Here is a 21,276-nt window from a genome sequence, read left to right as displayed (position 1 = left end):
TTTAGACGACGGGTTCGCTCTGGGTTTTACACGTATTCAACCCCGCTATAAGCAATACACTGGCAACCCGAAAACGTATGTTTATTCTCTCGAAAATGTTTGTTTGTTAAGTGGTCGTGTTGGACCTAACCCAGGTTAAATAACAAAAACGGTATTAGTTGCTGTTAGGATATTCGAAATTTCTTTTTTCTCTGAAAAAAGGTTGCATACAACAGAATAAGTTCCGGTTTTATATTTATTCAGTTAAAGTTATCAAATGTGTTGTGATCTATAGATCCATACGTTGTCGACGCTGGAGCATCAAGTTGTGCTGAAGCTTTTTATCTTCTACCAAATCTGCTAGGGTGACATACTGGCCGGCGGCACATCCCATCACGGGACACCTTTTTTTCGGAAAAAAAGCATTAAATCAAAATCAAAATCAATAGGCAAAAGGTATACCTTGTTCGTGGATTGTTTTTAATCAATGATTCGATTGCACTCTTCTCGTACACGTGATTGCATTTCTGATTTCGAACCGGTATTTCCAATGGACGCTTGGTAATCGGGTCAATATCGCAGATGGTCTCTTCCACTACTAGCTCTTCATCATACGACTGACTAGGGTTCGGGCCACCGTCGTCGTGAGTCAGCAAAAGCTTGGTTTGGCCAATAAAGTCTTTGTAGCGCTTTAAGTTTTTCACGTTGCTCTTGTTGGTTGTAATATTTGACTGGTATCGCTAAAAAAAAATAACAACCACATTACAAAGGTCAATTTGTTACTTGCCATGCTGGTCATTTACACGATCAAACTCTTCCAGGGTTACTTCTGAAGATGATTCTTTTAGAGCTTTGTTATGCATATTATATTTCACTTCCAGACTGATGAGTTGCTCTGCCAATTCTGCGTATGGTTTAATATTTTTTTGATCTAATTTAAATAAATATATAGGTAAATGAGTGAATGGAATATCATGGTTATTGAATGTATCTTTACCGGCATCGCCAAATTCGACTACCAATCGTATGGTACTGTTAATACTTTCAAAAATTTTATCCAAATTAGCGCTGAACATGTCCGCCATGGTGAATTATTTTGTAGTTATTGGAAAATTTATAGTTTAAAAACGAACTGTGCCGGATATGCAATGTTAAAATTTACGCTGAAATGTTAATCACAACTAATTATTCACAACACTAAATTAATTTCTCACATAAAACCACTTAATAACCAGATTTGACTTCCTTAAATCAAATTAATAGTATTTTCATGATAGTAGACAATGTTATTAAAAATATTATCGTTACAAAACCGAAAAAAGAAAACCCGCGACAGCGATTCTTGAATGTTTGTTTACTAACAAATCCGAATTTCGAAAATCGAAATCAGCTTTGACAGCAGAAACGCAAATTCTTCGTCGTGCGTTGAATTCGGGTATCGTAGAAAAAATACGTTCTCTATTTGAACGTGATGACGCGCGTAAAGCGGTTGGCGTAAAGCGAAGATATTGGGAGCTTTGCCCAAAGCTAAAACACCTTGTTCAGATCAGGCGAATTCATTTTTAATCTGAATATTTGGTAACTGTTGTTTTGATTTGATGAAAACAAACGTTTTGAAAACATGTCGAATATGCGCGAATTCTGAACATCCAGATTGTAGAAAAAAAAATTGGCTCACCTTATCAACTAAAATGGTCTATTTTGAGTGCTGGAGAGAAATAAGTTGTATATGAGCTATATTGCCAAAGCTGCTGAGCAAGAGGAAACGTATTAAGTTTATTTGCTTTTTTTTTCAATTTGCCCGGTCAACTTAACCGTCAATTGTGTATGACGCTTGCTCAGTTTTTAATGTGAACGCATTCATACCAACGGGGTTCAGATTAAGGAAGGTCATTCCAGCGGGGGTGCACGGTAATAACAAAATCGACCCGGCAACCATGAAAGAGCATTTCATTTTTGAGTTGCGCGGTGGAACACTTTCAACGAAACTCACAATTACAAAATCTAAAAACTAAATGGTGTTTATGTCGCCAACATCTCAGCACATGTGAAAAAGAAACAGCAAGTCAACGCAATCGTTTTCCTCCACAATGTTGGCTGCAAGTTTATCTGTCAGGCGGGCACTTTTTCTTAAATAGCGCCCTGCGTTAAATCGACTGTTTAACACCGTTCGTTAAGATACAAGGGACTGGCAACCCTTACTCTATGTGTTTGACAGTAGCCAACATCTACTGCCGGCATGAGTATAATTTGCAAAATTCTTGCTAAGATTTGAAAATAATACCCATCTGCCAGAATACCTGCTTTGCAGAGTGAAACGAACCAGAACGTATAACCACAGACTAAAAGACGTAACAATGCGAACAAATTTTCTAACAAAAGATCGTTTCAATGACATCCCTAAAACTTAGAAAAAATACTAGCATCACCTAGTGCAGTCTTCGCGCTACGCAGAGTAGTTTGCTATAAATTTAGCAATGTTATAAATTTACTTGTATATTATTTGACAACAGCGCCAGCGCCTGCTAGCGGCGTTCTCGCGCAGCGACTGTTGTTTGAGTCTTAGCTTGAGCGAAAATTTGAAATGATCGTTTTTATTGATGATGGAATGAGGTTTCAGTGTTACGTCTGTTAGTCTGTGGTATAACGGTGTCATGCTGTCCTATTTACGCAATTGGTTAGATGTTGACTGCATAAACATGGCTGCCTAGGAGTACCGTGTTAAGATACGAATAGCATCCCTCTGACTAGAATTTATTGAATTTCCGAAGACGCAATAAAATTTCACGGTAAAGCCGTGAAATCAAAATCACCTCACTTCATTAGAAGTGTGAATGTACCAGCACAAACTATACAGACAACACGCGAACGATTTTTCCAGGTACCAGAAGGGACGTGAGCAATTCACTCACCGTCCCTTCACGAGTATTCATTTAGTTCACCTTTCGCTGGAGCTGTTTAGTTCGTCGATCATTATAAATAGCAACGAAAAACAAATGTTTTAGTAACCATGTGAAAAATAACAAACTGCAGGATACATCATCAACGTAAAATATTTTTTATTATTTCGGATGTAATTGAAAAACTTTTAGCCCTTTATGAAGCGTACAAGAACTAATGGACCTTTAGTAAAGGTGTCCATAACTAAATATTTTTGTTATCGGCATATAGAGAACCTTTGATTAATGTAACTTAAAATATTTGTGTGTAACAAGTGTCTCGCTAGTGCTTTCGGTTTTTACCTTTCTTTTGATTTTCGATCACAAAGATTCCCTTCTACATAACTGCACATGGTCAGAATTGGTTTCGAAATCAAATAGCGCGCGACCCCTGCCTAGGCGCGAACAGACAGCCAAACGGCCAATGAAATCATTAATTAATTATTGTACGCGTATATTTCGGCATGGTTAACAAATACGCTTAATACTAAGATAGTTACAGGTATTTTAAAATTAACTGTCGGTTGTCTCGGATCTCGTTCGAGCGGCATTCCGCATTGATTTATGCAGGTTGTTGAAAAAATGACTTCCGTAACGCCATTACAATTTGAGTAAGGTCCATGAACTTCCAAATAGCCTTTACTCTCATTGGCAACACCTCGTGAAATTCCCGCCGAAGCTCCACGACCCAACAAACATTTCTGTAGAGCAGCTTAGCCAGCAAAAAAAAGGATACAGCACAGCAATCATTTGGTAAATATTTGGCAGGCATTACCATCTCCAGCATTAAAATCGTGGACCGAAGTTGTTTTGTGATTTTCATTCAGGTGGGGAACGTTGTCTTTGCCACCGTGGGACTGTGGGAGTCATTTGAAAATTGGTCTCGATTCCCGCGATTCCATCAACCTCGTACACTATTTTCATACGTTACTTGGCTGTTCGTCGACCGGGAAAATCATTCTTCGGCCACCGATGCGTTTCCGTTTAATTCCTAACCAGGGCATTTGGATAGTAACCTAAAGAAAGTCGTATGATGAAAACAACTAATTTTATATTATTTACTTACTTCGTCGTTCCATACACGGGTGTTTTTACAAGCTTTGAACAAGAGAACTGTCAAGAAAATTTAATGAATTGTTGGATTGCTGAGATTGATACGCGGTTCTTTTGATGAGCTCCGCGTGATTTCGTGAGATATGCAAGGGACGAAATTCACTCACTTGAAATGAATCTGGTACCTTAGATTTTGAGCTTTTTGTTCTACGCGTGGTGTCTGTATAGTTTGTGGTACCAGCGAACATTAACATGAAGTGAGGTGGATATAGATGTCAATACCACAGACTAACAGACGTAACACTGAAGCCTCATTTCATCGTCATTAGAAACGATCATTTCAAATTTTCGCTTAAGCCAAGACTCAAACAACAGTCACTGCGCCAGAACGCCGCTCACCTGCACTGGCGCTGTTGTCAGATAATAAACAAGTAAATTTATAGCACTGACGAACTGACATGACACTTAGAAGAAAATCCTTTAAAAACCATCGTCCTGCACATTTTGCTTGCACACTAGCACCCTCTGTTATGCAAGTTGCGGAATAGCTTGCATGTGTAGAGTTTTATGCTGTAGGGTTTTGTACATTTGAATGGTTTTATACTGAAAACTCAAAGCAACGCTCGCGCGCCGCGGTGTGGCCATGTTGCGAAACATGCTTTTTTGAAAAATGAGTGGTTTTTGATTGGACGATGGAATTATCGCGAGTGTCTCGTCTGTTTGTCTGTGTTTATAGCATTGCTAAGTTCATACCAACCTATTCTGGCGTAGCGCGAAGACTGCCCCAGGTGATGCTAGTGTTTTTTCAAGTTTTAGGGGTGTCATTGGAACGATGTTTTGTTAGAAAATTTGTTCGAAGTGTTACGTCTGTTAGTCTGTGTCAATACTGTTCACAGGTCACATTCGCCTCCGAATGCGACGTGGCATTCTGAAATTGTTCACTCGTAGTGAACCCAGTTATGGAAGTGAAATGAATAATTCCCATACACAGTGAAGTTTGGCGCGGTAGAATGACATTTCAAACTTTAGTTCAAGTTCATTTGATGCTCTTCCAAATAGTGATATTTGCATTAAAATTAAAACTTAAGCACACTAAGCTTCTGTTGAGTGCACTTTCATAAAAAGTAATTATTATTTCCTATCTTCTACTATTTATCTAAACGTGAGACTAAACCCTTAGGCCCAAATACAATGCATGCGGATTTTACTACGCTGCGGGAATTTGACAGAAAACCCATGGAAAAATTGTCAAATTGCCGCAACCTATGCTGCTCCAGCAAAAAATAACTGTCACTCGTTCTGTTTGACAATTGGCTTATCCGCCCTTTTCTAATGTTGGTCGACATACGTTTTCAAACTTCTAGATAGAATTAACAAAAGGGCGAATGTCGCAAATGTAAACAAAACGAGTGAGAGTTACTTTTTGCTGGACCAGCATAGGAAAATCAACCCTCACCCGGTTTGTTTACGCTTGAGACATTCGCCCTTTTGTTAATTCTATCTTCACTTTTGTTTTGTGATATACTTTTTTATTTCTGCACGCGCTATCTTGTGCGCTATTCGGTATGACCGAGCTACTGATATTTTTCTGGTTTTTGTATGAGAAAAAGAGGGAAATATTTTTGCTTTTGTTTTCACTGTTTTCACCCATATGTTGACAATTCGGCATGGGATTTCATGTACGAGCGAACATGCATTAAAATCTTTTTCGGCTCCGTCATAGCGAATGACGACGAAAAGTATGGTTGCCTGCCAGTAGGGTGTAGAATAAATTTCAAATTTTCTCATTCATGCGCATGGGTTACGTTATTTTCAAACGGCCCTTGCAGTTATGGAACACGTGCACGCGCTTTTCGTCGATTTCGCCGCTGATCGATTCCAAGCGGCGCGCTGCTGGAGATACAATTTCCGGCCATCGTTGCGTTTGCGTTCTCCCGTCGTCCGTCAACCAACCACACACGCAAGTTGTGCCAATCGCGAAAGAGGTTGGAGTTTCTTGTTTGACCGTCGACTCGTTCACTTCTATCGGGTCTCTCGCCGGAATAACATTCGATTTTGCTGTTTGAGAACCTCCTGTTGAATTTTGTAAGTGTCGTTTTTACAGTGTAATTAGTAGTCTTTCTGCTAAGTGTTTTTTTGGACGGTAGTGTTAATGCTGATTAAAAAAGCTGAATTAAAAAATGGAAGCAGTGCCGTGCCATTATTAATTTCAAAAGATTTTGGTGTTTTATTGGACTTTGAACTATGTGCTTGAAGAAAACTTGGTGACTGGCACGTGGCAGTATCCCGAAAAACTGCCTCGCGGTTTCCTTTGTGGACCAGTTTTTATCTTAAATTGAGTGCATTGGTTGTGCAAATTAACACGTGTTTAAGATGAGAAGTTCAGCTTTCTGCAGTTATTGGTTTATCGCATCGTGTTAATATTTAGTACATCACCTTAGTGCGAGGTTAAAAGTAGAATATTTTTCAAAAACCAGCCGGTTATATGTAACCAGGAAAATTTATTCCCAAACATGGCCGACTTATCCAGCGAAAGCATCCAGCCAGCAGGAGAAGCCGGTCGCCATTTTGAAGATTCGGTTTTTTGTGTGCTGGAAGATTTTTTTCGCGCAAGCTGCGTAGATTACCTGCGTCGTATTCCGTTGACTGAGTTCTGCCTTGCGCAATGTGATGAAATATCGATGACTGATTCATAACGGTTTTCTCACAAATCGTGCATTCTTGGAATTAATGGCATTTTTTTTTTGTTAATTAGAAGGGGAAAGGTGACGTGAAAGGCAACTAGTCACGCACGCACACTTCTGCAGCATGCTGGAAAACCAATACACGGGAGTTGATAAAATTGTGTGTGTATTCCACATTTGCACAGTAGAATGCATACCATATTACCATGCAAACCACTACTACAATCCGCGTGTATGAATTAGTTTTATAGGTTAATGTACAAGTCTACTTTTGAAAAATGCTTCAATGAAATCAAATTCACAGCTTTTGATTACTAGATCATCATTAAAAGTCTTGTTTTATATCTAATTAGTTCCTATTTATCTCTCCTCACAGTAACCAATCAAAATGGGTAAGGAAAAGACTCATATTAATATCGTCGTCATTGGACACGTCGATTCCGGCAAATCGACCACCACCGGACATCTGATCTACAAATGCGGCGGTATTGACAAGCGTACGATCGAGAAGTTCGAGAAGGAAGCCCAGGAAATGGGTAAGGGATCCTTCAAATATGCCTGGGTGTTGGACAAACTGAAGGCCGAACGTGAACGTGGTATCACCATCGATATCGCGCTGTGGAAATTCGAAACCGCCAAATACTACGTCACCATCATTGATGCCCCCGGACATCGTGATTTCATCAAGAACATGATTACTGGAACATCCCAGGCCGATTGTGCTGTCCTGATCGTAGCCGCCGGTACCGGTGAGTTTGAAGCTGGTATCTCCAAGAACGGTCAAACTCGTGAGCATGCCCTACTTGCTTTCACCCTTGGTGTCAAGCAGCTGATTGTCGGTGTCAACAAGATGGATTCAACTGAGCCACCATACAGTGAGCCTCGTTTCGAGGAAATCAAGAAGGAAGTATCGTCTTACATCAAGAAGATCGGTTATAACCCAGCTGCCGTTGCTTTCGTTCCAATTTCTGGATGGCACGGAGACAACATGTTGGAACCATCCACCAAGATGCCCTGGTTCAAGGGATGGGCCATTGAACGCAAGGAAGGCAAGGCTGACGGCAAGTGCTTGATTGAAGCTTTGGATGCTATCCTGCCCCCATCCCGCCCAACTGACAAGCCTCTGCGTCTGCCACTGCAGGATGTGTACAAAATCGGAGGTATTGGAACAGTCCCAGTCGGTCGTGTTGAAACCGGTGTCCTGAAGCCAGGTACCGTCGTTGTGTTTGCCCCAGTCAATCTGACCACTGAAGTCAAGTCCGTTGAAATGCACCACGAAGCTCTGCAGGAAGCTGTCCCCGGAGATAACGTTGGTTTCAACGTTAAGAACGTTTCGGTCAAGGAATTGCGTCGTGGTTATGTAGCTGGTGACACCAAGAACAATCCTCCCAAGGGCGCTGCTGACTTCACTGCTCAGGTCATCGTTCTGAACCATCCAGGTAACATTTCCAACGGATACACCCCGGTGTTGGATTGTCACACCGCTCACATTGCCTGCAAGTTCTCTGAGATCAAGGAGAAGGTCGATCGTCGTTCCGGCAAATCGACTGAGGAGAACCCGAAAGCGATCAAGTCTGGCGATGCTGCTATCGTCATTCTGGTCCCGTCCAAGCCTCTGTGTGTGGAGTCCTTCCAGGAATTCCCACCGCTGGGACGATTCGCTGTCCGTGATATGAGACAGACCGTCGCTGTCGGTGTCATCAAGTCGGTCAACTTCAAGGATGCTAGCGGTGGCAAGGTCACCAAGGCTGCCGAGAAGGCTCAAAAGGCCAAGAAATAGCCGCCAACAGCAGCAGCAGCCATCATTCAGTCCGCCACGGCCGCGCACAGTACCCATACCCGCACCGATGGCAGCAGCACGCTACATCCGAAGTTTACTTTGAGACGGCTGTTCAACATTAAATCTTATCACTGCTTCCATCGTAAAGCATTCAGACGAAAAGTACACGGGCTCTTTAATTCATTCCTTTTTGCTATCTTAGAAGAACACATTTATATATTAATAACCTCTAATTATTAATATTTAAACAATATTATCTAGAACAACACAGAATCCAGTTTGTGTGAATGCGTAATGATAGGAAAAGCGATCTAGATTTTCCGGATATACACAAAATATAACTTTCAGAATGAATGGAAATTTTATTATTTATACAAAACATAGATCTACGAAAGTAGTGCTTAAAATCGAAACCTTCCTTTTTTCCCGTTTGCTAAAAGTACGATTTGGAAACAGTTGCATTAACGATAATGATGATCGGTACCTACTCATTTGGAAATTCGATAGAAGCGAAATTTCGAAAACTAACGAAAAATTCTAGCTGATCAAAATCCCCTCCCGAAAAGACTGCTTTCTTCTGGAATGCCCCAATAGAACATAATTTGTTTTTGGAATACACACATGCCTAGAACAAAACCACTGCGTTTGCCAAATTATTTCTTATGCTTCGAAAATTGTTTCATCATAGTCATTTTCTCCGCCGTGCCAAGCTTTTCGCTGTTCTCATTTGCTGCCTCATTTGGTTTTATTCAAGTTCCCCCCAGTCCTTGTGGTTTTCGACTCGTGTTTTCTTATTTCTGGTGTTGGATTGGTAACTGCTTTTCAGGTAGAATAACTGTTTTCGTTTGTAAAACAATTTGGTTTTTATCCCAAACGTTTGGGTTTCTGTTTTTGGTTGTTCACGCCCAAATGAAAAATCGATGTGGCAGTAGCAGACATGTGATGCGTTGCAATTTTACTGCGACATGGTCCTGTAAACTAAATTTCGCAACGTAACGCAAGCGTTCTTATTGCTCACTTTATTTTCATTTTGCATGTTTGTCCAGGCACCCAAATTTTTGCGTGACTTTCCCGAATTACCAAGCATCTCGAAAAGTGTCCACCTGCCGTGCCAGTTCAATGTTGAAACGCTCAGTGAAACACAGCAGATGAGTTTTACGAGCTTTTTAAGAAATTCTCTTTTAAAACAAGTGCATTCAACTGAAAAATTTGTGAATTTTGTATTATTTTCCTCCAAATAAACTTGTATACCATAGAATCAATGCATTTTCAATATGTCTGTGGTGGCTCATGGTATGGGTATTTCAAGTAGTCGTCTCCATTCAACTTGGACCACTCGTCGCTAATTCCCCAGACGTCTCAGAAGTCGCAAGTCACTTTCGACCTGGTCGGGTTATTCTGTTCCTGGTGCCGATGGGGTGTTGAAGAGAACCGTTTTCGTCACAACTGTCGTTCGGCATTTTTACGATGTGTCCAGCCCACCATTGCCTACCGGCTTTCGCCAGATGGGATTCTCTCCAAGCACTAGGCACTGCCTGTAGCTTGTGATTCATACACCTCCGCCACTCTGCGCTTATAATTTGAACTCTACCAAATATCGTCCCCAGCACCTTCCGCTCCAACATGGCAAAGGGCGTGTATGTCCTCGGTGAGCAACGTTACAGCTAAGTCCAAAAAGAACGAATGGTCTGATAAAGGTAAACTACGTGCCACTTTTGTATGTACACATAAAAAATATACATGTTTGGCATATAAAGATAATCGAAATATTGCCAAAATCTAGCTGTGGGACACATGACATAAGTTTTCTCAGTGCAGTGTGCAGAGATTGATTATACCAGTTTTTGAATTTTTGCAGCTCTGAGGGCATCTTCTACGGTGGTCTATATTTAGATCAGAGTTATACCAAATTTGGACCAGCGAAATTGAAAATAGAACTGGCGAAATGGTTCAATTCAGATCAATGCGCAGCGGTGATGCAAATATTTCCTGTAGCGAATCGACAAAAGGGTGCATCGTGTAAATAAACCAAAGGATGGTTCGATTTCGCCTTTTCGTTTGTTTATGCCAGATATGAGAAATGCAATTCCAAGCGATAAAATCGAAGCAATTTTAGTTTAGATGAATTTGATTAATGTATTTCACAATCAGTCTACTGAAGAAATGGCGATGGCTTTATAAACTTCACCACATTCATTGTTTTTTTCGTGTCACATGCCACTCCCCCGTACCTGTAAGATTTAAAACAACCTTCGCGCTGTTCCAAATCCAGTCAGAAATAGACCAAAATTTATACGAGTTGTAAAAAATTTACAACTTCGCTCTGGTATAAAATTAGATTTACAACACCGGTGCGGAAACGTTTTTCTGTTTGGTCTAAAAATTTGGACCAAAACCAGGATTTGGATCACCGTAGAAGATGCCCTGATACATACCAGTTTATACCCCATTATGTTTATACCAGTGTGATTACGTCAGAATATATCAATAATTTTTTTTTGTATAAATCAGTTGGCGCTTGGCGGCCATGAAAAAAATTAAAACCTTTTAAACTTTTTGGCGAAAATTTGTTAATAATAATCAATTATTGACGAATTACAGTAAAAAATTGGACGGACTGGTAAGTAGACTATTTTGCTTTAGAATTTCAAAAAAGAAATATCCATCGATACCTACTGAAATGGCAATAGTTAAGTTTGTATGTAATAAAATTAATTTTTCTTATCTGCTCCCACAGTAAATCGCAAAAATGGGTAAGATAAAGGCTCACATTAACATAGTTGTAGTCGGACACGTCGATTCTGGCAAGTCAACAACCGCTGGCCACTTGATCTACAAATGCGGTGGCATCGACAAATGTACGATCGAAAAATTCGAAGTGGAAGCCCAGCAGATGGGGCTTCTGGGGATGGGATTTCTTTCAAATACGCTTGGGTATTGGACAAACTGAAGGCCGAACGTGAACGCGGCATAACTATTGACACCACTATGTGGAAATTTGAAACGGCCAACAACTATGTCACCATTATCGATACTCCCGGACATCGTGATTTTATGAAGAATATGATCACCGGAACGTCGAGAGCTGATTGCGCGCTTGTCGTTTCCGCCGAGACCGGTGAGTTCGAAACTGGTATGTCCAGCGGCGCACAGACCCGTGAACATGCCTCGCTAGCTTTCAGCCTTGGTGTCCGGCAGCTTATTGTCGTTGTTAACAAAATGGACTTAACCGAACCACCATATAGTGAGGCTCGTTTCAATGCAATTAAAAAGGATATTGCTTTCAACATCAAAAAAATTGGTTACAACCCAACAACAGTCGCTTTTGTCCCTATTTCCGGATGGCATGGCGAAAACATGTTGGAACCAACCACTCAAATGCCCTGGTTCACGGGATGGATTGTTAAACGCAAAGGAGGCAACATTAAGGGTAGGTGCTTGATTGAAGCTTTGGATGCAATGCGGCCCCCAACCAGTCCAACAAACAGGCCTCTGCGTCTTCCCCTGCAGGATGTATACAACATCGGAGGTATTGGAACAGTCACGGTCGGTCGTGTTGAAACTGGTGTCCTGAAACCAGATACCGTCGTTGTGTTTGCCCCAGCCAACTTGACCGCCGAAGTCAAGTCCGTTGAAACGCGCCAGGCAGCTCTGCACGAAGCTGTCCCTGGAGATACCGCTGGTTTCAATTTTGGGAATGTTGCGGAAGAGCAATTGCAGCGTGGTTATGTAGCTGGTGACACCAAGAACAATCCTCCCAAGGGCGCTGCTGACTTCACCGCTCAGGTCATCGTGCTGAACCATCCAGGCAGCATTTCGAATGGATACACCCCGGTGCTGGACTGTCACACTGCTCAAGTTGCCTGCAAGTTCTCTGAGATCAAGAAGAAGATCTATCCTCTGACCGGTGAATCGGCTGAAAAGAACCCGAAAGCGATCAAGTCTGGCGATACTGCTATTGTCACGATGGTCCCATGCAAGCCTTTGTGCGTGGAACGTTTTCAGGAATTCCCACCGCTGGGACGATTTATCGTCCATGATATGAGACAGACCGTTGCTGTCGGTGTCATCAAATCAGTCAACTTCAGGGGTTCCGGGAAGGCTCGAAAGGGTAAGAAAAACAGCCGCGAACAGTATGGCAGTAGCACTGTTTGAGGTGAAAAGTACACGGGCTCTTCAATTCATGTTATGCTATTTAAGAAGGACATTTTTATGTATTAATAACCTCTCCCTCATTTTTAAAATTTAAAGATTTTCTAGATGAAAGAGCAAAGAATCTATGTTGTGTAAATTGCGTAATGTTAGGAAAAACGATATAGATTTTCTCTTCGAAAGTACCTAGTACCTAGTGCGTGGAATTTGTTTGTTTTTGTAATATACGCATGTCTAGAACAAAACCAATGCAATGACCAAATTATTTCTACCCATTTTTGGTTAAAAACTATTTTCGTCAAACAGTTTTAGTTTTTATCCCAAAGATGAAAAAGTCTCATTTTTAGTTTTCAAACACATGTCGGTCGAACGGAATTCTGCGGATCAGATTGAAGAGTCGAGGGAACATGTGACGTGTTCTGGCGTTGCAATTTTTTTTTGTTTGCTGTGGACCCTCTAATTCAATGCACGGTCCTGCGTAGAATTGCGCGTTTAACCACTGCTAAACAATTTCGCAACGCAACGCAAGCGTTCCTGTTGTTATGGTTCAGACTGTTTTTCTTTTGCGTGGCCGCGGATTATAGATAACTTTCATTGCACTGTGCCCTGAGGGAACACAATAAACATGGTAAAAAGTGTGTTAAAAAAGGTTTTCTATGAAAAATGTCGATTTAGTTCCTTCTTTTAGATTAGTTAGGTAGGTAACGTGAACCGTAGAAGGCCTTGTGTGTAGATACAGGTACACATCGCTGAATACATACTTACTATGTAATGATAAATCAAAATACAATACATAGAGATTGATTAACCGGTATGCTCACACCATGGAGATAGAACAAACATTCTTGCAAAAATTTCTAGTTGAGTAATTGATGACGGATTAGTAAGAGATTTCCAACGGATTGGTAAGTATAAATTATTTCACCTTTAGTATTTTAAAATATAAGTACAAATGGTTACAGTCGAGTTTGTAATAAAATTATTTTTGTTATCTGCTCCCACAGTAAATCGCAAAAATGGGGAAGATAAAGACTCACATCAGCATAGTTGTAGTCGGACACGTCGGCTCCGGCAAGTCAACCACCGCTGGCCACTTGATCTACAAATGCGGCAGCATTGATGAATGTACGATCGAGAAATTCGAAGAGGAAGCCCAGGAAATGGGGCGGAGTTCTTTCAGATACGCTTGGGTGTTGGACAAACTGAAGGCCGAACGTGAACGTGGCATAACCATTGACACCACTCTGTGGAAATTTGAAACTGCCAACAAATATATCACCATTATAGACACACCCGGACATCGTGATTTTATGAAGAATATGATCACCGGAACATCGAGAGCTGATTGCGCCATGCTTGTCGTTTCCGCCGATACCGGTGATTTCGAAACTGGCATCTCCAGCAATGGACAGATCCTCGCACATGCCACGCTAGCTTTCACCCTGGGCGTTCAGCAGCTTATTGTCGTCGTTAACAAGATGGACTTAACTGAGCCTCCATACAGTGAGGCTCGTTTCAATGAAATTAGAAACGATATTTCTTTCTACATCAAGGAAATTGGTTACGACCCAACGACAGTTGCTTTTGTCCCTATTTCCGGATGGCATGGAGAAAATCTAATCGAACCATCCACCAAAATGCCCTGGTTTACGGGATGGATTGTCGAACGCAAAGAAGGCAAGCTTCAGGGTAGGTGTTTGATTGAAGCTTTGGATGCTATGCGGCCTCCAACCCGTCCAACAGACAAGCCTCTGCGTCTTCCCCTGCAGGATGTATACAAAATTAGCAGTATTGGAACTGTTCCAGTTGGTCGAGTAGAAACTGGTATTCTAAAGCTTGGTACCCTGCTTTCGTTTGCCCCAGTTAACCTAAGCGCTGAAGTGAAAGCGTTTGAAATGCCTCGTGCAATACTGCTGGAGGCACTGCCGGGGGATAACGTCGGTTTCAGTTTTAAGAACGGGTCCGTCAACGGATTAAGTCGTGGTTGTGTAGCTGGTGACATCAAGGACAATCCCCCCAGGGAAGCTGCCGACTTTATCGCTCAGATTGTTGTGCTAAATCATCCGGGTAGCATCGCTGAAGGTTACACATCAATACTGGAATGTCACACTGCCACCGTTGACTGTAAGTTATCCGAGATCATGGAGAAGATTGATCGTCGTTCGGGCAAATCGATTGAGAAGAATCCAAGATCGATCAAATCCGGCGATAACGCCGTTGTTAGTTTGATCCCATCTCAGCCGTTGTGCGTGGAGACCTTCCGGGAATTCCCAGCACTGGGAAGGTTCGCTCTGCGGGGGGACATGCGTCAAATCATCGCTGTCGGAGTCGTCAAGTCGGTCAAGTTTAAAAACGTCGAGAAGGTTTCGGGGGCCTCTGCTAAACGGTAAGAAAAAAAGGTAGCCTTTTATTGTTACTCCACACAATTCAAATCAGAAAGCATAACATGTATGATGATTATGTGCTCTAGTGCAATTTGTTACTTGGAGTATTTTTACAGTTTAATTGGGAATGCGATGCATTCGAATAGAGAATTGTGAAATCAAGTGATACAATACCTAACTAATCACATTATCTAGTCAACTTTATATTTTTTCTACTGGTTCCTATTAAGTTTAAATATTTTTCGACTGGTTGTGTATTAAAATACATAATATAATTTACATAATCACATTTCTTTAATTGAAACTTGCTATATTCGAAAGAACTTTAACCCAGTACTATGTAATTATTATGCACTATCAGACATAGACATAGATTTAGGACAGTACTATGTACTATCTATTCAACAAATCAAAACATAATTTTTAATGGTGTATAAAGTGCTGTTCCATATCCTGTTTCTTAGATTAAGCCCGTTGGCGGAGTCTGTCGGCGTCTTGCGTCTATCGACGAATAGCAAGCTGCTTTCCAGAAAAGTCACTAGATCAAATGTTTACCGGCAGATCCTAGATAACTTCCGGGTCCCACGAGATGAACCAGCCCACGGCTGAAAATTTCGAAAACACAAAGAAAAAAAACTTCCAGGTGTACAACTGGCAGTCTGATCATCAATTTGTGAATTTCAAAGCGGTGTACGATACAGTCAAGCGAAATGAGTTGTGGCTGATGACGCTGATTTAAGCGACGCTGGAGGGATTCAAATCAAGCGTTAAAACAAGTACAAGCAAGTACGGAAGGAAGATCTCTGTCACTTTCATGACGATGAATGAATTGAACTAGGTGATGCGCTCCGAAACCTGTTAATCTACTTTACGGTGGAAATGCAGTATGAAGTAAGAGCAAAGGTGCAAAGGAATGACACCATCATCCTATACCTTACAAGATTTAGTGAATGACATCGAGGCCTTTTGAATTGGGACATCCAATAGAGCGCCAGAGATTGACTGTATTGTAGCCGAAATGCTCAAAGCGGACCCATTTTTGTCAGCCCAGATGATGCATCAGCTTTTCAGCAACCGCAACTTTTCCGCTGACCGGATGCTGGGCAAATTCCAGGACTCTCTTCTGCTGGTGTTCGTTGACTTCGAAAAGGCGTTCGACAGTCTCAACCACGAGAACATCTGGGACGCACTCAGGCCTATAGGAGTTCCAGATAAGCTAGTCCATCTCATCGAGGCGTTCTCGTGCAAGGTTTTGCACAACGGCGTCTTGTCCGAGCAAGTTAGATGACCTCTCAGAGAGCTCCTAGGCAGCAGGTCAGACAGGCAATGTAGCAAAAACTAAATCTATGGTAGTGAACACTGACAATCCACCCAACTTCACAGTAGCGGGCCAACAAGTTGAGCAGATAGACGTCTTTCAATATCTTGGTAGCCAGACAACGCCCGACGGTGGTACCAAGACTGATATAGCCACACGGATCAGGAAGGCCAGGGGTGCCTTTGCAGGTCTGCGAAACATTTGGCACTCAAACCAGATCACTCTACGTACGAAAACCTGAATCTTTAATTCAAACGTTAAATCCGTACTGCTGTATGCCTGCGAAACGTGGTGCGTCTCAGTGGAGACAATGCAAAAACTGCAGATATTCATTAACCAGTGCCTGCGATATATCATTCGTGCCTGGTGGTCTGATAACTGGATATCCAATGAGGAACTCCATCGTCGGTGTCATCAACGGCTGATAGCAACAGAAATTCGTGAACGTAGGTGGGAGCGGTTCGGTCATACCTTGAGGAAAGGAGCGTGCGATATCTGTAGAGAAGCACTCGACTGGAATCCGCAAGGACAGCGTAGAAGAGGCAGACCCAGAGGCTCATGGAGACGCAGCTTAGCCAACGACATCCGAGCTGTAGAAGAGAACCTGTCCTGGCGACAGGTGGTAAAAGTTATGGCCGTTAACCGTCAACAGTGGAGATCTCTGATTTCATCTTTTTATTCTGCCGGACCGGCGGACAAGGACACATAAGTAACTAAGTTAGTACACCCGTGATATACAATAATGGCTCTATATGACCGCTGATGGAAGCATATCGATGAGTGCTTGGATTTTTCAAGCGTAAAATTCGTCGATCTACATTTGGTGGAAAACAAAATGGAGTGGTGTGGACGCTTAAATCGCGTCTAGTATCAACTATTTAATATACCTATATAATTTCCTCGTGTCTGATTGAGATTGTAACGCGGCCCTGACTGATCCAAGCATGCCGTTAGGAATAGGAAGACTAGACTCCAACATACGTAGTCAAGGTAACTATGATTTTAACAAGGCAGTGAGTGGGTGGGTGGTTGCTAATTTGATTTACGAATGCGAGATATTTCACTCAATGCAGTTGGATTTCGAATTTGGCACGGTTCGATTTTGGCACACACTAAGATTTTTTTTTACCAAACTCAGTAAAATGTTCAGTAAACTTTTGCGTCAAAATAAATAAAATACAGTACAGTCGGCATTTTTTCAAGTTTTAAACGAATTCATTAATATCCTAAACTGAAATACAGCATATTTTCCAATATAATGCTGAATCCAGTTATATTCTTTACTGATTTGATCAGCTATCTGGAAATTTTAACAGTACAGTAAAATTCATCAGTAAAAAATTGCGTTCTTTCGGCAGTTACATTTTTATTTTGCTGAATGTTCATATATATTTTACTGAATGTGTGCATCAGTGCAATGAAGCCGATGTGACATTCGCAAATTGCACAAACGCCATTTTGTTGTCGCAGAAGATTGGCGCAGTTGGCTGGCTTCCCTCCCAAAAAAATTTAAATTTTGCCTGAATTTTGTGCATCAGTGGAAAAGACTACTAAAAAAGTTACCTAATGGAGGTATTTTGTGCCAAATAGGCGAATGCGACGTACATGTAAAACAAATACTGAGTAACATTTTTTAACTTCTGTAATTATTTCAGCAAGGAGAAAATGGCGACAGCATTATTTGCTTTTTCTGCCGGCGATCAATCACTGGCTATGTAAAAGGTCTCGGACATCACTTGTCATGGCATATACAAAAAGGACACTTTCAAAAAGATACAATTTTTTATGATTGCACCTTTAAAAAATGCAATATGAGGTATACAAATTATCAGGCGAATGTTTCCCCAGTGGACACAACATTGATGAATCTGCTGAAGAAAATTTTACATTCGCTAAGTCAGAATCAAATTACGACGGAGATAAGGAAATTCTTTCTCTCGATGAAATTAAAAAATAGCCTCTTTGAGCATATATCGCCTAACCGGTGATGTTGGACTTCCACAGTCAAAAATATTGGAAACTTAATATTTGTGAAAATATCATTCAAAACGTCAGTGAATACTTAGAAAAGAAAACGGTAGTTTTTCTTGGTTCACAGGCGATCGATACCACTAGAAGCGCAGTCCAGCATTTCCTTGATGATTTCAGAAATATAGATCTGTTCGCGAGTGTTAAAACACTTCCCCAACAAAGGCTTTTCTTAAAAAAATTAGCAGGTGATATTCCAACACCCGTTTCTAAATGTGTCGCCCAAATGGTTCATTTTGGCATGGTTCGATTTTGGCATGCCTCGATTTTGGCCACAAAAGTATTCGTTTTTGGCAACACTAGATATTTCACTTCCAAAAATATGCTTAAATATCAATCAGCTCCCGCATACATCCTTTAAATGACGAAAAAATGATGCCCTCAGTATGTTCATGAAAAAGAGTTATGTGGTTTCAAACAATAATTTTTCATTGCCGTAGGACTACGTCTCACCACAGGGTGTTAAATACTTATTTGCACCGGATGGGTAGCTCTTGACGGACTTTTAAACATAAAATGGTTGCAATCGTTGTTTAATGATATTTAGTCAATTTCTAAAGCATTTACATTCAATTTTTTCACATCAAAAATTGGGCTGGACATGTGGCAAGAATGTTTAACGAACGAGCAACCAAATCTATTTTCAGTACAGAACCAGGGTAAGGCCATTGACTACGGGGAAGGTCTCGCAATCGGTGGCTATGAGCTGTCGAGGAAGATACGTTTTCAACCGGTCTTCGGAGCGAATGGATGGCGGCTGTCAACGACCGACAATACTGGACGCAAAAAAAAGAGGACGTTAATTCAAATTTTGGACGTAAAACGAGAAAACGTTAATTCAAATTTTGGATGTAAAACGAGAGGACGCTAATTCGAATTTCCGACATAAAAAAAGAGGACGGCAATTCAAATTTTGGACGTGAAACTGGTAAAGCAGCATTTTCCAAGTTATTTATAAATATGCCTGGTAATAGGCGGTTTTTAACTTCAAACATGTGATGTAAATTTTTTACGCAAACGCAACTTTAGGCAAAAACGTTATCTGTTTTACGTTCCTAAACTCGAAAAGAGTCACAGAACTGGGGGTAAGATTGCACAATATTTGGTAAGGCTTTCGCCTGAAAACGCAACAACTTTAGATTATTTATCTTCGTTGAATCCGTCAGCGTGGCAATCCGAGCTTCGTCAGTGCAAACAAAAGGCCCACCCACTGAATTTGCTTACTGAAAAAAATACCCACCTGATTCAGTCCATTATCTTTCAGTTCCGTGTTTCGATTGTGTTTTGATTGTGTTGTTTTATTTACTATACAACTAAGTGGGTGCATTATTCTGTCAACCTAAACCACGGGAATGACACTTCCAATACCAACCTGTACAAAAAAACGTAGCCAACATAGAGCGGGCCCAAGCTGACAGCTTCATAGATGGGCTCAAGCTGACAACCGAGTCGGATGTGTAAATTGTTAAATTTTGTTAGTTTTAGTTTGATTTTAGCCAAGGTTTTAGCATCATATAGCTAATGCCAGGAAGGCAATTGATGCAAAACACATGAAACTGTAAAAATGGTTAGGTAAATTCGTTTTGTGAAATCGCTTTGCGTTTGCCGCCTTTTTCATGTGAGCAACGAAAATGTGACGTCATATCAGCCCCCTGACCTAAACACATTTCAGTTGAGCAGTCAAAAGCACTCTCGATATCTTGATCAAAAACGTTCTTTATATCGGGGAAAATGACGCGTGGGGACATTGCATTCTAGTCTAGCAACTTTCACTGTCGGAATTTTAAGTTAAACCATTTTTGCATTTTTGATTTCGAGAAAACTGAATTCAAAGTTTGAATCTGTGTAGTTTCTACAGATTTTAATCGATCTCCTCTTTGTTATTCCACAACTCTGTGACAAAATTGTGTACCTAATACTAATTGCTTAAAAATCATGTTTAAATAACAAACAAGTAAGACTTATGACTGGTTGTTTCTACTTGGTTTAACATGATTGAACAATTAAATGAAATGTGCAGTCGATGTGAGATTTAAATAATACAAAAAAATTTACTCTAAATCAGATTCTCCAGACTTATTTTTTTTCTCAGTAAAGTCGGATTCTACGGAACGAGTCAAAGTTCCTATACTATATTCTGAAAAAGTAGCATTTTCGTAACTTACATTGGAGACTTCACATCAAAAGTCTCAACCAACCACGTTTTTCTAGCCGCTAAATTGTCTGTTAACTTCCAGGTTGGCAAGTTAATAATCAACAAGAGGCATGATGAATTCGTCGATGTGTCACGCATGTGCATTTATACATGTGCATTTTAAACCGGCCGGCCAGCCAGCCAGCAAAGCTGATTCTAAACACTAGCAAAGCTGCGCGAATAACCTATGATGCATACGACGAAGGTAAGTGTAATTCTTTAAGTCCAAACCCACACACTTACTTTGCACAAACACATCGCAAAACATCTGGAAGATTCAGCTTTTGCATCTGTGTGGGTACGAGTTAATTTACCACGTTGCTGTTGTGTTGTGCTGCACCACCCTTCCATTCCATGCGGGATGCGGAGTAGGAAATTTCGCCAGTTCGCGAAAATGCCATGTGGAACTTATCTCAAAGTTGCTGCATTTTTCATCGTGGTATTAGTCACTAATTCCTACTCAGAGACCACGCCATTTGGATCAGTTCAGCTTGTCGTGGAGCATTGCGATGAAATATAAAATTTATCTGTTTAGGTTTTTTTCCACCCATCTAAATTTACCACTACCTGGTCTGGTTTCTGGTGCTGCTTTTTTTCTTCTTTCATTCGGCCCCAAACTTTCCCTTCGCGGATGCATCTGTAGGTGTCCTAATCCGAAATCGTTTCATGCACGCTGCAGACGACTTCTAGCCACGACGAGCTTGCTGAACAAAAATAGCAACGTGCTTGTATTTGGCCCCGGTCGAGTGAGTGTGACGTGACGGA

The 21,276-nt window shown here is 41.1% G+C and overlaps 4 protein-coding genes and 1 pseudogene across 4 annotated transcripts in view; 4 read left to right on the top strand and 1 right to left on the bottom strand.

The window, feature by feature from the left end:
* Positions 1 to 266: 266 nt before the first annotated feature.
* LOC128737939 (uncharacterized) lies at positions 267 to 1,162 on the bottom strand. Its single transcript, XM_053832716.1, has 4 exons — positions 977 to 1,162; positions 783 to 910; positions 442 to 719; positions 267 to 383 (listed from the first exon to the last, which is right to left on the bottom strand). The coding sequence occupies exons 1-4, from the start codon at positions 1,062 to 1,064 to the stop codon at positions 269 to 271; spliced, it is 609 nt and encodes a 202-aa protein (XP_053688691.1). The 5' UTR covers positions 1,065 to 1,162; the 3' UTR covers positions 267 to 268.
* Positions 1,163 to 5,922: 4,760 nt separating this feature from the next.
* Positions 5,923 to 9,066, top strand: LOC128738280 (elongation factor 1-alpha). The gene is made up of 2 exons (XM_053833292.1): positions 5,923 to 6,056; positions 7,032 to 9,066. Exon 2 carries the CDS (start codon positions 7,044 to 7,046, stop codon positions 8,433 to 8,435), a length of 1,392 nt encoding a protein of 463 aa, XP_053689267.1. The 5' UTR covers positions 5,923 to 6,056; positions 7,032 to 7,043; the 3' UTR covers positions 8,436 to 9,066.
* Positions 9,067 to 11,184: 2,118 nt separating this feature from the next.
* On the top strand, positions 11,185 to 12,590 carry LOC128736622 (elongation factor 1-alpha-like; annotated as a pseudogene).
* Positions 12,591 to 13,603: 1,013 nt separating this feature from the next.
* On the top strand, positions 13,604 to 15,131 carry LOC128738529 (elongation factor 1-alpha-like). The gene has a single exon (XM_053833737.1). It carries the CDS (start codon positions 13,604 to 13,606, stop codon positions 14,975 to 14,977), a length of 1,374 nt encoding a protein of 457 aa, XP_053689712.1. The 3' UTR covers positions 14,978 to 15,131.
* A 5,039-nt stretch (positions 15,132 to 20,170) lies between these two features.
* Positions 20,171 to 21,276, top strand: part of LOC128736621 (uncharacterized) — a 42,981-nt gene continuing 41,875 nt past the window's right edge. Inside the window, exons 1-2 of the mRNA XM_053831108.1 lie at positions 20,171 to 20,271; positions 20,555 to 20,716. Of these exons, the coding sequence (XP_053687083.1) occupies positions 20,699 to 20,716 (18 nt within the window). The 5' untranslated portion in view covers positions 20,171 to 20,271; positions 20,555 to 20,698. The remainder of the gene's footprint in view (positions 20,272 to 20,554; positions 20,717 to 21,276) is intronic.

The sequence above is a fragment of the Sabethes cyaneus genome, chromosome 2 (genome assembly GCF_943734655.1).
Source record: "Sabethes cyaneus chromosome 2, idSabCyanKW18_F2, whole genome shotgun sequence".
NCBI lineage: Eukaryota > Metazoa > Arthropoda > Insecta > Diptera > Culicidae > Sabethes > Sabethes cyaneus.
This window is presented reverse-complemented; position numbering and strand designations above follow the sequence as displayed.

What these genes read in the sequence shown, in the direction of transcription:
- LOC128737939 (XM_053832716.1), bottom strand. Translation starts at nt 1,064, where the DNA reads ATGGCGGACATGTTCAGCGCTAATTTGGATAAAATTTTTGAAAGTATT. An exon ending in CCCTGGAAGAGTTTGATCGT is followed by an intron (nt 720 to 782) that starts GTAAATGACCAG and finishes ATTTTTTTTTAG; the next exon opens with CGATACCAGTCAAATATTAC. An exon ending in AAAAACAATCCACGAACAAG is followed by an intron (nt 384 to 441) that starts GTATACCTTTTG and finishes TCCGAAAAAAAG; the next exon opens with GTGTCCCGTGATGGGATGTG.
- LOC128738280 (XM_053833292.1), top strand. Translation starts at nt 7,044, where the DNA reads ATGGGTAAGGAAAAGACTCATATTAATATCGTCGTCATTGGACACGTC.
- LOC128738529 (XM_053833737.1), top strand. Translation starts at nt 13,604, where the DNA reads ATGGGGAAGATAAAGACTCACATCAGCATAGTTGTAGTCGGACACGTC.